General features: G+C 45.5%; 1 protein-coding gene across 1 annotated transcript in view; it reads left to right on the top strand.

The window, feature by feature from the left end:
* The window catches only part of BCOR (BCL6 corepressor), a 58,553-nt gene extending 47,836 nt beyond the window's left edge, over positions 1-10,717 (top strand). The window contains exons 12-15 of the mRNA XM_054165833.1: positions 6,542-6,687; positions 8,626-8,703; positions 8,918-9,068; positions 10,245-10,717. Coding sequence (XP_054021808.1) covers positions 6,542-6,687; positions 8,626-8,703; positions 8,918-9,068; positions 10,245-10,539 — 670 coding nt within the window. The 3' untranslated portion in view covers positions 10,540-10,717. The remainder of the gene's footprint in view (positions 1-6,541; positions 6,688-8,625; positions 8,704-8,917; positions 9,069-10,244) is intronic.
* The last annotated feature ends 3,395 nt before the right edge of the window (positions 10,718-14,112 follow it).

Below are 14,112 nucleotides of genomic sequence, written 5' to 3'. Positions count from 1 at the left end.
CACACCTTTTCAGGCTTCTTGTGCATCTCTTGCAGTACTTAGTTGACCACCTCTGCAGAACTGATCATGTGTTAACTTGTTTTCAGCATATGCAGAACGTTATCCAATCCATGCATTTTGGGGTCCAGTCTATGCATTTTGGGCACAGGTTGCTTTGTATTCTGTGAAGCTCCCGCGGCTTGCTATCTTAAACAGTTTATCACATTTACTATCACCATCCAAATAGCCAGGGAGGTAAAATTAGCATAACTAAGAGTCTGACTCTTTTGTTTTTAAGCTCTTTATTTATTAGCTTGGGAAGGGAGGAGTCGGGAAACAAAAGTCCCTAGAGGTTCATGATGATCAGTTGTTACCAGCCCATCACGGCCTAAAGGAAACATTTCTGAAGAAACATTGAAATTCTGACTGGATTGTTGGATTCTTTCTTCATCTCCCACTCCTTTTTAAGAACTCTCAGCTATCTAGGCTGATAAACAGCCTCTCATTTTCCGCTGTCTCCAGCTTTAATAAGTGACCTATGCAATAGCTGCCATAAAAAGAAGCCTGAATTGTTTGTGTCTCACTTGCTGGAAAAACCTGTATAGAAAATTAACCTCAGGAAGTTTCTGACTAGTCTTAATCACTTGCCAGTTCAGCGTCCACCTTTTGATTTTGATTCACAGATGGAACTGATTTTCAAGAAAGAAACTTGGCTTCTGTACCCTGAAAAATCGTTATGGGGGAAATGCATTTTAGAAATTAACATCATAATGATCTGATCATAGACTGATGTCAGAACTCGGCTTGCAGTTCCCTTTCTTTTCTGATGGCACACGTTTTTGCTTTGTTTGAAGAGCTGCCCAAGAGACAAGCGTGAATCCAAAAGGCATCTAATATACAGATGAAAGATGGTCAATCTGCCCTGAGCTGAGCAGGGCAGAGAGCAGAAGCTTCTTTAAGGAACTTCTGGTCGGTGTTGCCCACCGCATTTTGGTAGGGCCAGACTTAATCTGTCCCTGTAAAGTAAACCACGACATTCATGAGACAAATCCTATGAAGCTTCGAAAAGTTTTTGTCCTTCAACTCCTTGGAGGAAGAGTCAGGCTTCCTCAACTGCCTTGTTTTTTAAATTCAAATTCCTGAAGGTGTTCACCCCTTGAAAAGATACTAGAATCTTAAAACGTAAACCCCCCCAAACTAACCCATCATCAAAGATTCCTACCTCTCCCCTGCTTTTCCAACTACACTGAGTATGCCTTATTTATTACCTCCTCTGCCACCTCACAGTTCCACCAGCCCAAATTATTTTTGGCCATGCTGAAAGTTCTTAAGTCTCTCGAGGGTAACAACAGATCTATTTAGTTCTATTCAGCCATATATCTGCTTAAAGGAGTGATGTGTTTGTTAATGTGGCAGCCTGGGGTGTCCCTTGGATCCCAGTTGTCCTGAAGTTGGTGTTACTTATTGCTTGCTTCCTCTGTGGTCAGTGTTTTGGAGAACACTCTGAAAAGTTGTGACAAGTGAGGATATAGCTTCAGTCTGAACCAAATGTCCGTGTCGGCGTGAAGGGTGTAGGAAAGTTCTGCAAAGTCTGTGCATCTCTAGGTCCTGTGTGAAGTGCTGCAGGTGCTCTGATCAGCGTGGTGGTGGGTTTATATGCATGTATTGAAGTTTTGGAAAGGAAGCAAAGACCTGAGCATCCTTCTTTGGTGTTGCCTTTTATGTACCTATGCAGCCAGTCAGTCGTGAGTTAAGTAGATAAGGTAGGCTTTCAGCCCCTGATTCCTGATGCTATCAGAAATCTTGCTGAAGCCAAAACCAAACAAAGTGCCAGACTGCAGTGGCAGGGCAAGGAGGAGGCCTCGTTTGAGGGGTTGTAGGTATGGTGCAGTCCTCCCTTCGCCCGCAACTCAGCGCTGGGGGTCTGCTTCCACACCTACTGCTGCCAGCAGCCCACAGTGTCCCTCTGCCCCATTCACTGCGCATCTTGCGGGCTAAATGCGGCGGCTCTCTGGGGTTGTTTCCCTTTAAATTCGACGCTGATCGTGGCTCTCCAAATGCAAGCCTGCAGACTTCGAATACACAAGTACTCTGCTGCTGAATTAGTGGCTAATCAAAGATTATTGTAAAACGGGTGAGATCTTTAAGACCTGTCTCAGAGGTGCCACAGTCACTAAGGGCTCTTAATCGTCTTACCTATAAATAATAATAGACCGTGCTTAAGAGATGAGCGCTTTTCTTCCCTGACAGGACCCCAGTAAGTTCAGCAGCTCAACAAGGGGCTTCGGCGACCAGTGCCTGGCATTAGTAAGGATGTTTGCCACTGCATTTGGCCTTATCTTCTTGTTCAGCTCCTCTTAGCTCTGCAGCATGCCCTAGCTGAACCAGTGCCACTTCAACAGCAAGGCCCTGTGCCAAAATCACAGGCATCTCCTGCCTGTTAGCAAGGCGTCTCCCTTGCTTCAGAGTTCGCTCTGTAGCTTCCCTCTCCGCAGCCAGTTTTGCTTTATCCTTCTCGCTGGCAGCTGATGAGCTCAGCCTTTTTTTTTTTTTTAATTTTTTTTTTTCCCTGGGAGGACCATGCCAAGATGGCTCTCTTCCTGCATCCTTTCAGCTGGTGTTGGCAGAGCGATACTCTCCAGCAGCTAATTGTGTTAAAGCAGAGGCAGCCAGCGGAGCTGCCCTCGTGCAACTTCTGTCTTGCCTTTTCTGTGGGGCAGCGTTGTGTAATAGAGTAGATGGAAGTATAAAGAAAACACTAAGATAAGGTATTGCTTAGTGAGTGGTGAGACCTCTTCTTGCAGCAAGGGAAATTCTGATGGTGCCTGAAAGGCTGAGAGCAAACCCCGACTGGTCTGAATAGTTTATAATTTCGGTGGTGGAATGATAAACCCCCAGTGAAATGTTTTCCTAACTCTCTTAGTGGTAAAAATAGTAGGAAGAATTCGACAGTACACAAGAGAAGCTTGAGATGTGTGTCCCCTGTAGGATATTGCAGCTCTCGAATGTCCCCAGATCCTTCTGGGGCCTTTGGAAGGGTTTGTTTTAGAAACAAGCTGTACTACTGTTAACTCTAACATTAGGGATAGAGAGTGTTTGTTTCCACGATCCTCAGGGTAGAATAGACTATATGGGTGGAGCTGCCCAGGAGAGGACTCCCAGGGATCTTTTCTTCACATCTGAAAAAGTTGCCGAGTCCAGTAGTCGCTTTTGCATCCTACAGAGAGGATGGTTTAAACTTTGCCAGCATTGAAAAATGCTCTGCTGGCTTTGGTGGGAGAAGCAAGGGAGTAGCTGTGCCTTTGCACAGTCCTGCTGATGAGCTTGCCAAGAAGATGTACTGGCTAGCAGAAGAGTCTTGTCAGTGCTCTTTTACTACTGCCTCTTTTCTGTTCCCTTATCTGTGGGGAATCTCTTTTGTCCCCCTGCCCCCATCCCTGCCAGTGTTTTCTTTCCTTCCTTCTATTTATTGTTCTTCCTCCTTCTGTGTGGCTTTACTGTGCCTTTCCTTCCCTCTGCCTTTCTAAGTCCCTCCTTGTGCTCTGGCAGGAGACAAACGCAGGTCTGCCTGCCTTGCTGCCTGCTTTGCTGCCTCTGTCCCTGTCTGCACCACTGTGCTGACCCACAGAAAGTGAGAGAGGTTTCCATCCCAGGGTTACAGCCCACATGTTTTGATTTTTTTTCTCCTTCCTGGGGAATGCCCAGGTGCCCTTTAGTAAACTCATCTGGGTGTTGTTAAATCGATTGAAACACTGGGCAGTGATTTAGTTGCTGTTTTTAATAAGTTCAGGGATCATCTTGAATTCATTACTGCTTCAAAAGCCACTTAGGTAAGTCAGTTTAAGGAAAAAACAAACAAACAAGAAACCCCACAAACCAATAAACCCACAACATTCTCCGTCCCTCCATCCCCCCACCCCACCCCAGAAAGTCCTAATTCTGAAATAAAATGAAAACCAGTTCAAAATTAAAAACTACACTAAAGTGAGAGAGTGATGGAAAAAAAAGCATCCCCAGCATTTGGCAGCAGCTGCAGCCCTCATCTGTTCCCCGAGCCTGTTGCCAGACTTTCAGCCAGGGATGCTTCTTGCCCAGTGGGGGACAGGATGGTTTGCAGTGAGGCTGACCTTTTCCTACTGTAGATGCTCAAAGTGTCATGACCCAACATCTCAGGCCTCAGATGCTTGCTGACAGAACCCCCTGATACTTCTTCAGCCTCGGTGTCAGCATCCCTATTATTTGTTACCTCTTGTGCTGTATCGCCTGGGATGTTTTGCACCAACCAGGATGTGCCAGGTGCTGTGTAGGCAGGCAATGATGTGGCAGTCCCTGTGCAGAAGAACTGACTCAGTAGGTGGAGGTGGGAGACTGAGGCTTGTGGGGGACCCTGGTTATGCTGGCTCCTCCTGCACCGTCTCATCTGTCTCAAGAACATCAGGTGGTTTCAGTGTTATGTTAGAGACTTCCCTGTGAAACTGAGAAGGGATATCCTGACCCTTTGCAAGGGAGACCTTACTGCTCTCTGCAACTACCTGAAGGGTGGCTGTAGCCAGGTGGGGGTTGGTCTCTTCTCTCTGTGACAGAACAAGAGGATGCAGTCTCAAGCTGCCCAAGGGGAGGTTTAGGCTGGATGTTAGGAAGAAATTCTTCACAGAAAGAGAGATTGGCCATTGGAATGTGCTGCCCAGGGAGGTGGTGGAGTCATTGTCCCTGGAAGTGTTTAAAATAAGATTGGAAGAGGCCCTTAGTGCCGTGGTTTAGTCAATTAGATAGTGTTGCGTGATAGGTTGGACTTGATGATCTCTGAGGTCTTTTCCAATCTGGTTGATTCTGTGATCCTCATGGACCACTCCGATCTTAACATTTGAAAGTGAGTTTCCAAAGAGTGGCACATTGGGCTTTGAATGGTGTGTATGTGCTGAGGGTCTGAGAGGTGACACCAGCTGGACTGAAGGCTGTGCTCAGCAGCTTGAGGTGGCCTGGGGTATGCAGGAGGCAGGCAGCATGAGATAAGCCCACTCTCCATAGGAAATGAGCTGCAGACTTTCCCAAGTGCACCTTCTTGGGTCAATATAGTGTGCATATTCCAAAACCAAGGCTGCATGCAGCTTTCCAGCAAGAGTGGGGCAAGCGAGGGAGCTTCATGTGTGACAGATGTTAATCACCCTAAGCTGTAGCCTGCTGGAAAGCACTTGGAGTAAACACACGAAGCAGACTTCTATTTCAGAAGAATTGGAGTCCCTCCCCTACCAGCAGCACTATGTGATAGATTGGGAAGTCCTGCTCTGACTGGTTTGATCTGCTCTTCCTCTGCTTTGGGCTCACATGGATGTTGTTCTGTACCAAAGCAGTGGTGGTGTAGAAGGGATGTTGCCCTGTGTGGCAGAAGGAGTGGTGGGATGTGGCCTCCTTGCAGAGGGAGTTTCAGATGTGGCTGTTAATCGAGCATTGCTTGGCAGATTGGTAGGGGGAGTTGAGGAGTTTGTCCTTCCAGGAGACTTCTTAAAACATTCTGAAAGCTTTCCAGCAAGGCAGTACATGATGCTAGTTGAAGTCCTTCCATACATTTCTTGCCTTTTAATACATCTGAGAGCTTGAAAGCCTTGTTGGGGTGGGGGGTGGGGGGAGCAGTGGTGTTGACAGCCTAGAGGAGGAGATGCGTAGAGTTGAGCTGAACTGCCATGATTACTCACAGCTCATCCTCTCATCATGGTCTAAGGAAAAGATGGGATTTTAACACATCTTCATTAGTCTGAAGAGTAATATGTTCTACTTCCAGACAACTCCTTGTTACGTGTAATCAATTTTAAAGGCAAAAGTTAATGCAGTTTATAATTAGCGATAAGGAATTCTAAACCTGGAATTGCAGGCATGTGTATTAACCAATAATCCTTCAGCAGGCTCACAAAATCTATGTCTGAGCTTGTATAGATTGCTCATGCCATGTAAAATGCCTTAGCTTCTGGGTGGACTAACCTAAACCCCCTCATATTTTTCTGTTCTCCAAGTAGAACGGTTGAATCGTGCCACAGGTTATTTCCAAGTACTATTTGAAGAGGATGGAACGTGGAAGTTTTAATTCTCAGCAAATTTTCATAACTTAGTTCTGTGTCCATAATGTAGGAGCTTTGGGTGACTGATTTTTGTGCTTGCCCAGAGGCAGGCTGAATGAGCCCTTGCTTCATGCCATGCTGTTAAATTGGCGGAGATTTGGAACAGTAGAGCGACTTGCAGCAAAATGATGTTTGTGAGGCTTCATGCAGACCCCTGCTTTCTGTTAGAGCGGTGTAATTATTTTACTTGCCCTCAAAATACGTGCGGCAGTGAATAGATCTAACGGAGACGTTTGCCCCAAGCGGTCTTGACTGTGAAAAAGACAAGAGGGGAGGGGATGATGTGCAAGTAAAACCGACAATAAGATGATTGGCATTGCTATTAATAGCGCTATCTGCTATAAATAACTTCCATCTGAACTCAGAGGGTTCTTAAACACATTTGCATAGTACTGTGGAGTCAAAATGTAACACCACAAATCTTCTTCTGTTTCTCTTCCATCCCCCAGACCAATCCATGATGCGGTCGAAAACGATCACTTGGAAATTGTCCGCCTCTTACTGTCTTATGGTGCTGATCCAACACTTGCGACCTACTCTGGGAGGACCATTGTGAAAATGACCCACAGTGAGCTCATGGAGACCTTCCTCACAGGTGTGTGTCTGTGTTGTGTGGGGCTTTGCTGATCCTGCAAATGGGAGAATTGTTCCTTGGCCCCTCAAAGGATGCCAAGAGAGCAAATGGTATCCTGGAGTGCATCAAGAAAAGTGTGTCCAGCAGGTCTAGGGGAGTTCTTGTACCCCTCTGCTTTGCCCTGGTGAGACCACCCCTGGAATGCAGCATCCAGTTTTGGGCTCCCCAGTTCAAGAAAGACAGAGAACTGCTAGAGAGAAATCCCAACAGAGAACCACGAGGATGATTAGGGGACTTGAGCATCTGCCCTAACAAGAGAGACTGAGTTCCCTGGGGCTGTTTAATCTCGAGAAGAAAAGACTGAGAGGGGATCTGATCAATGTCTATAAATATCTGAAGGGTGGGTGTCAAATGGAGGGGGCCAAGCTCTTTTTGGTGGTGCACAGTAATAAGATAAGAAACACCGGCTTCAAACTTGAACACAGAAGATTTCACCTCAACATGAGGAGAAACTTCTTTACAGTGAGGGTGACAGAGCACTGCAAGAGGCTGCCCAGAGAGGTTGTGGAGTCTCTTTTCTCTGGAGACTTTCAAAGCCTACCTGGATGCATTCCTGTGCAGACTACCCTAAGTGATCCTGCCTTGGCAGGATCCGATGATCTCTGGAGGTCCCTTCCGACCTCTAATGTACTGTGATACTGTGAAAGTCCCTGCTGCCTGGTGGGGATGGCTCCATGCCAAGGAGCATTAGGATAGGCTGCAGTAGCTCCCTCTCTGCCTTCAAAACCCCTTGGCTGCAGGTGGGCAGCATAGTCATGCATGGGAGCTCTGTCTAATTGAAACTCTTAATAAGTCATGAGGATTATACAATTATCAGATTGGGTAGGTAGGTAGGAGGACAGAAGGCTGTTTGGTGCCTTCAGTTTTCTGCTTGAAATGAAAATAAGAAACTTGCCAAATCAAGAAGCTGTTTGTTAAACAGAATCCTGCTTTCCCATGGTCTTGCTTTTCATCATTCTAGTACTTGGGGTTTTTTTCTGCAAGTTCTGCCTCATTTTATGTCTGAAGTGCTGCAATGCTACATTAAAGACTCTTGTCTCAAAACATGTCCATGTTTTAACATGATTACGGGGTTTTATTCCTGTTAGTTTTGGATAAAGACACTAGCATTGTCCAGTAGCTTACCTTTCAAAATGTTACCAGGGTTCACAGTCAATGAGTTGAAAAACTCATTGTGCCACTTAACCTGTTTAAATGGCACAGTGTAGAAAGTGCATAGATGTGTCAGGACTCCAGTGAAGTCCAGTGTCTTGGGCATCTTAGCATCTTGAAGCTCAATACCTTTTCATCAGTTCAACTAGCAAATCTCCCAGATTGTGTCCACAGAAAACAATGAACATGTTCTGAATGTGTCTGTGTGGAGAACCTTTTCCTATTACTGGTGGGGGGTGGTTCCCACCTCCTCCACCTCCCCCCCCCCCCCCCCCCCCCCCCCCCCCCCCCAGTTTGTTTGGTTTTTTGTTTGGTTTTTTTGGGGGGGTGGGGTTGACACCACCCCCCCCCAACAGATGGGTGGGAAGGGCACTGTTTCACCCCAAAGCTGTTGTCAGAGAATAACTCTGCAGGCTAAAACGTGTGGTGTACATCCCATCTTTCACAAAAACACAAATGCTGCTCTCAGTTTCTGCAGGCTAAGGTTAGGTCTATCCTTGTTAGACCTTTGGGTGATTATTTGATGTGGTGGGTCGTTATTGGATGTGATGGAAGGAAGGATGGAGGAGAAAAGTGAATCCCAGGGATGTTTGTGGGAGTGGTGTGTATATGCTGTTGTTTGTAGCATGTGCTTGAGGAATATGGTGTTTTTTGATGGAAGGTGTGGAGGATGCAGACTGTATGACACACTTGCCAGCTTTTTGTTTTCATCAGTGTGTTTTTGTGGTTGTTTTTTTTCCTCTCCAGAGTATTTAACTGACCTGCAAGGTCGAAGTGTTGATGACCCTGGTTTGTACTGGGATTTCTATGGCAGCTCTGTGTGCGGTGAGCAAATGTTACCCTTTATTTCTTTCTGTCTATATGGAGACTTTCAAAACATGGGGCACTGGGGGATGGGAGGCTGGCTTGGTTTAATAGCAGAGGAAGCTAGGAAGGAAGCAAGCTGATTTTACTTACAGATCACGTTATTGTAAGAAAAAGCAAGACCTGCAGCAGTCTCTTCAGTGCTGACTCGGCACCTTTATTCAATTTTATTTAGATCCGAAAGATGAATCTGGTTTTGACATCTTGGCAAACCCTCCTGGCCCAGGTGATGAAGATGAAGATGGCTTTAGTGATGTGTTTGAATTTGAATTTTCGGACGAGCCTCCCCTGCCGTGTTACAACATTCAAGTGTGTCTCTCCCAGGGGTAAGGACAAACACAGAGTTCGGGGTAAAAATAGCTGAGACGCTGTGCTCGGGATGGCAGCAGTTCTGTGTCTGTGGGGAAATGTGTTTGCATTATTTAATGTAAATAAGGGAGCAACACTGTGACTGCCAGGCTTTTTAGAAACAAGCTAATGGGGGGTGAGAGGGGGAAAGGCTGGCTTGTTGGGGTGGTGTTTTGAATGCCGTGCTCCTGAGCTGAGCAAATGACATTTGAGCACAGATTCCTCTCCTGGTCCCAGGCAGGCATCTTGGTCTAACATCCCAAAATGCAAGCGCTTCTAGCAGCTAAATTTGGACAGCGTGTTTGGAAGGTGTTCTGACTTCTATTTAATGGCCTTTTCTGTTTTCCTGAGTGGTCATAGTATTGTGGATGACTAAATGACACCATTACTGCTGTCCCAGACTTTGCAGCAACGCTGGTTTAAGACATAACAAACAAATAAAACATCTTGAATTAGATACTGTGGTACTTAATAATAAACAAAGACCTGGAAAATGTTATCATCTGTTGTTGTCAAGATATAAATTAGGTTCCTAAGCAGCTAGTGTTTGTCATTTGCACCAATTTTGATGACAGCTGTGGGAAAAATAGTTTTAAATATTAATTGTGCAAGCATGTGGGTTTTAGCATGTTTTTATTATTTGGGTGATAGATATAAAGTAAGTTAGGTACAAAGACTGAATTAAAAAATGTTATTCTTAGTCTGAGGAAAAAAAACCCTCTGTTGACTTGTGTTTCAAATTGGCATCTCTGGAAGTCAGAGGTGTTGAAGCTTCTGATTGTAACTCTAGGACATTTCCTAACTTGCTAAATGGGAGCTGGGCTCAGCCAGGCAAACCTTTAACCGTGTGAGAGGCTGTAGGGATGGCTGCTGACCCAGAAGTGCACTCAATGAGCCCTGGCTGCATGCCTGGTCCCCCTCCTTCCCCAAAGCTGCAGACAGCAGTACTCTGAGTAAATACACTGAGTAAATAGGTATGCATCTGCATATCTGTTGTATTTGACCCCCTGGGCAATGGCCTTGACTTCAAGGGGATTATTCACGGGGAGGGGGTGTGACTGGGGAGGTTTTGTCACATGGCAGTACAGTGAAGGGTCAAGGAGCCTGCGACTTGATGTTGTTTATTGGAGCCTCTTTCTCCTTCACTTCCACAGCCCCCGAAACTGGCTTTTGCTCTCGGACGTGGTGAAGAGGCTAAAAATGTCGTCCCGCATCTTCCGCTGCAACTTCCCCAACCTGGAGGTGGTCACCATCACGGAGGCAGAGTTTTACAAACAGACTTCCCTCAGCCAGTTGTTCTCTTGCGCTGCGGACCTGGAGGCTTTTAACCCGGAGAGCAAAGAGCTGTTGGACTTGGTGGAGTTCACAAGCGAGCTGAAGACTTTGCTGGGCTCCTCGCTTCACTGGTTGCATCCGCACGAGGACCCTCCCTTTGACATCCTCTGGTGAACCGTCAGGCCCTTTAATGTACAGCTTCCCTATACAGTTTCCTTCTTTATGTATATGTGTTCAAATGCAATTGTTTCTGTAAAGAAAGGACGCTGTTAAATAATAATGAAAAAATATCTTTCCTTTATATAAAAACAGAGATCTGAAATTCCAGTTGGATGGATTTTGGAAGAAAAAACAAAAAGAGAAAAAAAAAAACAAACAACCTTCAATCAGTTTTTACAGAATTGTTATATGATGTTTCTTTAAATGCACACAGGCTTTGGGATAAGTTTGTTATGACTCTGAACACCTTTTTTTTGTTTCATTTCTTTCCTTTCCCCCTTGGTTTTTTTTTTTTTGGTAGAGAACACACCCACACATTGACTTTGTTTCATACAAAGCACTGATTACACAGAACATACTTTTTCTTCCCCCTAGGTGATGTGATCAAAGTCGTGTGGCTTGTTTGGGAGATAGACTTCAGGAAGGCACTTGGTGATATTCCTCCCTCCCCCCCCCTTTCTATTTTGTTTTGTTTTTCAGTTTTATGTTGGGTTTGGGGTTGTTTTGTTTTGTTTTGTTTACAGAATTGCCTGCTTTGGCCAGGTGAGCACTATTGAATATAATTCAGTAGTTTGTAATATAAATTAAACCATATCCATACCCATCAAACTAATTGTAAGAACTTTTATATCCTAATTTAAAAGCTGTGAAATTTACTTTTCACACATCAAACCGGATTGTTTATATATGTTTAAACATTTTATGCTCTTTATTTAAAGAAGACTTTGAACTATTTTTTCTGTACCTTGTAAAATATTGAATAAAAACTAACATATGTTGAAGTTGCTTGAAAAAGAACTGTACATAAAAACTAAATTTTCTGAATTGTGTGTTTATGTTTGAGATCTGTGTTTTAACTTTGTAAGTAAATCTCCTGCCTTTGTATTTATATTTTACAAAAATTTTCTTAAAGGCAATAAAACTGTTGAGAAATGAAGAGGCTAAAGTGACTCCTGTTAGTTGTATGTGTTGTGGGTTTAGGACTGGATGTCTTCACCAGAGAGTGCAGTCCTCCAGAAGGGACTGTAAGTGGACACTGGGAAGTGTAATCTTTTGTTATTCCATCCCATCATTCACAGAATCACCAAGGTTGGAAGAGACCTCAAAGATCATCAAGTCCAACCTGTCACCACAGACCTCATGACTAAACCATGGCACCAAGTGCCACATCCAATGCCCTCTTGAACACCTCCAGGGATGGTGACTCCACCACCGCCCTGGGCAGCACATTCCAATGGCTAACAACTCTCTGTGAAGAACTTTCTCCTCACCTTGAGCCTAAACTTCCCCTGGCACAGCTTGAGACTGTGTCCTCTTGTTCTGTTGCTGGTTGCCTAGGAGAAGAGACCAACCCCCTCCTGGCTACAACCACCCTTCAGGTAGTTGTAGACACCAATAAGGTCTCCCCTGAGCCTCCTCTTCCTGCATCTCCCCTTTATAAATGGACTTTCCTGTCTTCTCTGCCTTTTTATTCTGTCTCACTTCCCCTTATCTCTTGCCATGTGGGGGAAGGTTTGTGGCCTTCCGTGGCTTTGGCAAAGATAATTTTTAGCTATGCCATTAGTGGTGGTGGGGAAGGCAGGGAGGTATGGGGCAGGGGCATTGAGGCTTGGGTTCTGGATTGGTGTGGATGTGGGGAAGGCTTTGGAAGGTTTGTGACCTAAGGAGGTTTTGTGGTAAGTCTGGGTTAGAGAACTGGTGATGAAACTGGTGAAGGGGCTGGAGGGAAAGTCTTGTGAGGAGAGGCTCAGTGAGCTGGGGTTGTTCAGCCTGGAGAAAAGGAGACTTAGAGGGGACCTTATCACTCCCTACAGCTACCTAAAAGGAAGTTGTAGTCCGGTGGGGGTCAGGCTCTTCTCCCAGGCAACTAGTGACAGGACAAGAGGGCATGGAATGAAGCTGCACCAGGGGAGGTTTAGGCTGGATATTAGGAAGCACTTCCTCACAGAAAGGCTGATTAGGCACTGGGATGGACTGCCCAGGGAGGTGGTGGAGTCACCATCACTGGAGATCTTTAAGAAAAGATTGGATGTGGCACTTGGTGGCATGGTTTAGTGATGTGGTGGTGTTAGGTCAGAGGCTGGACTGGATGATCTCAGGTCTTTTCCAGCTTCAATGATTCTGTGATTCTGTATGTTGTATTGGTGTGTGTATTTGTGAACAGTATATCCATTTAACTTCCCAATTCTGTGTGTGGAGCATTTTTATTTTATTCCTTTGAGAAGGGGTAAAACAGCTTTGGTCTGCTCCTAAAACTAAGGCACTATTCCTGGTTGTGAAATGAGCTCCATCTCATTACTGTTTGTGGAAGGAGGCTCTGCTTGTGGTTCCCAAAGCAGAGCAGAGCTGGCTCAGGTGCCCACGAGCAGCTGATGAAATCTGAGGTGGAATCTGCATCGGCTTCCTGAATTCAAGGTTGCAAGAAAACATCTGGCATTGGGTGCCTTTTGTGGGACAGAAGTTTAAAAGCAGCATTCACAACGCTCTGCATCGCCTTTCAGTTGAAGAATTGTGAGTAGGTTCAATTATTTCCCCTCCTTTGTCATCGTTTTAAGTTGAATTGACTGAATTTGCTGTTCAGTGGTGTCTGCAGAGGGGAGGAAAATGCTACCAGGGTAAATGCTTTGTTTTTAATGTGGAGCATTAAAGCTATGAGCATACTTTGGGAGGATCTAAAAGGACAGTGACCAGAATGGCAGTTTTGCACAGTTTGGGTATTTGCATCTAAGAGGATGGGCTCCCTGGACTTGGGCAGACCATCTCTTAAGGGGCTGGGACTGACTTTCCTCCTTGTGGAAGTTTGTTCTTGCTTTGAGCCCACAGTCTTGATTTTTGCTTTGGGATGGTTTTTACCAGAAGTGTGTCTTACAAAGTTTGTGAAGAGCATGGAGCATGTGACCTACAAGGAGCATCTGAGGGAGCTGTGGTTGGTCAGTCTGGAGAAGAGGAGGCTGAGGGGAGACCTCATTACTCTTGACAACTACCTGAAAGGAGGTTAGAGTGAGGAGGGGCCCAGCCTCTTCTTGGTGGCAGGAGACTGGACTAGAGGAAATGGTTTCAAGCTGTGCTATGGAAAGTTCAGGCTGGATGTTGGGAAATAATCCTTCACTGACAGGGTTCTCAAACATTGCAATGGTCTGCCCAGGGTAGTGGTGAAGTCACCATCCCTGGTGGTGTTCAAGCAGCATGTGGACCTGGCACTTAGGAACATGATTTAGTGTTGACCCTTCAGTGCTGGGTCAAGGGTTGGACTGGGTGATCTTGGAGGTCTCTTCCAACAGGATGTTTTCTGTGGCAGCCAGATGCTTCAGTTGAGATGCTTAAATCATGATGCTCATCTGATTAGGGCCAGGACACTCCCACAAAAGGGTCTTGAGCAGAGTATCTGGTCCTTCTGGGAAAAAATTTCTCTGTCCGGAGCAGTGAGGCTCAGAGGTTTTGACTAATGGATGGTGTACTGCAGGTTAAATCTTTACTCCTGGAGGATCTTAAGAAAGTGTGTGGGTGTGAACTGTCATCCTTTAGGTA

Source organism: Dryobates pubescens, chromosome 12, assembly GCF_014839835.1.
Source record: "Dryobates pubescens isolate bDryPub1 chromosome 12, bDryPub1.pri, whole genome shotgun sequence".
Taxonomy (NCBI): domain Eukaryota; kingdom Metazoa; phylum Chordata; class Aves; order Piciformes; family Picidae; genus Dryobates; species Dryobates pubescens.
This window is presented reverse-complemented; position numbering and strand designations above follow the sequence as displayed.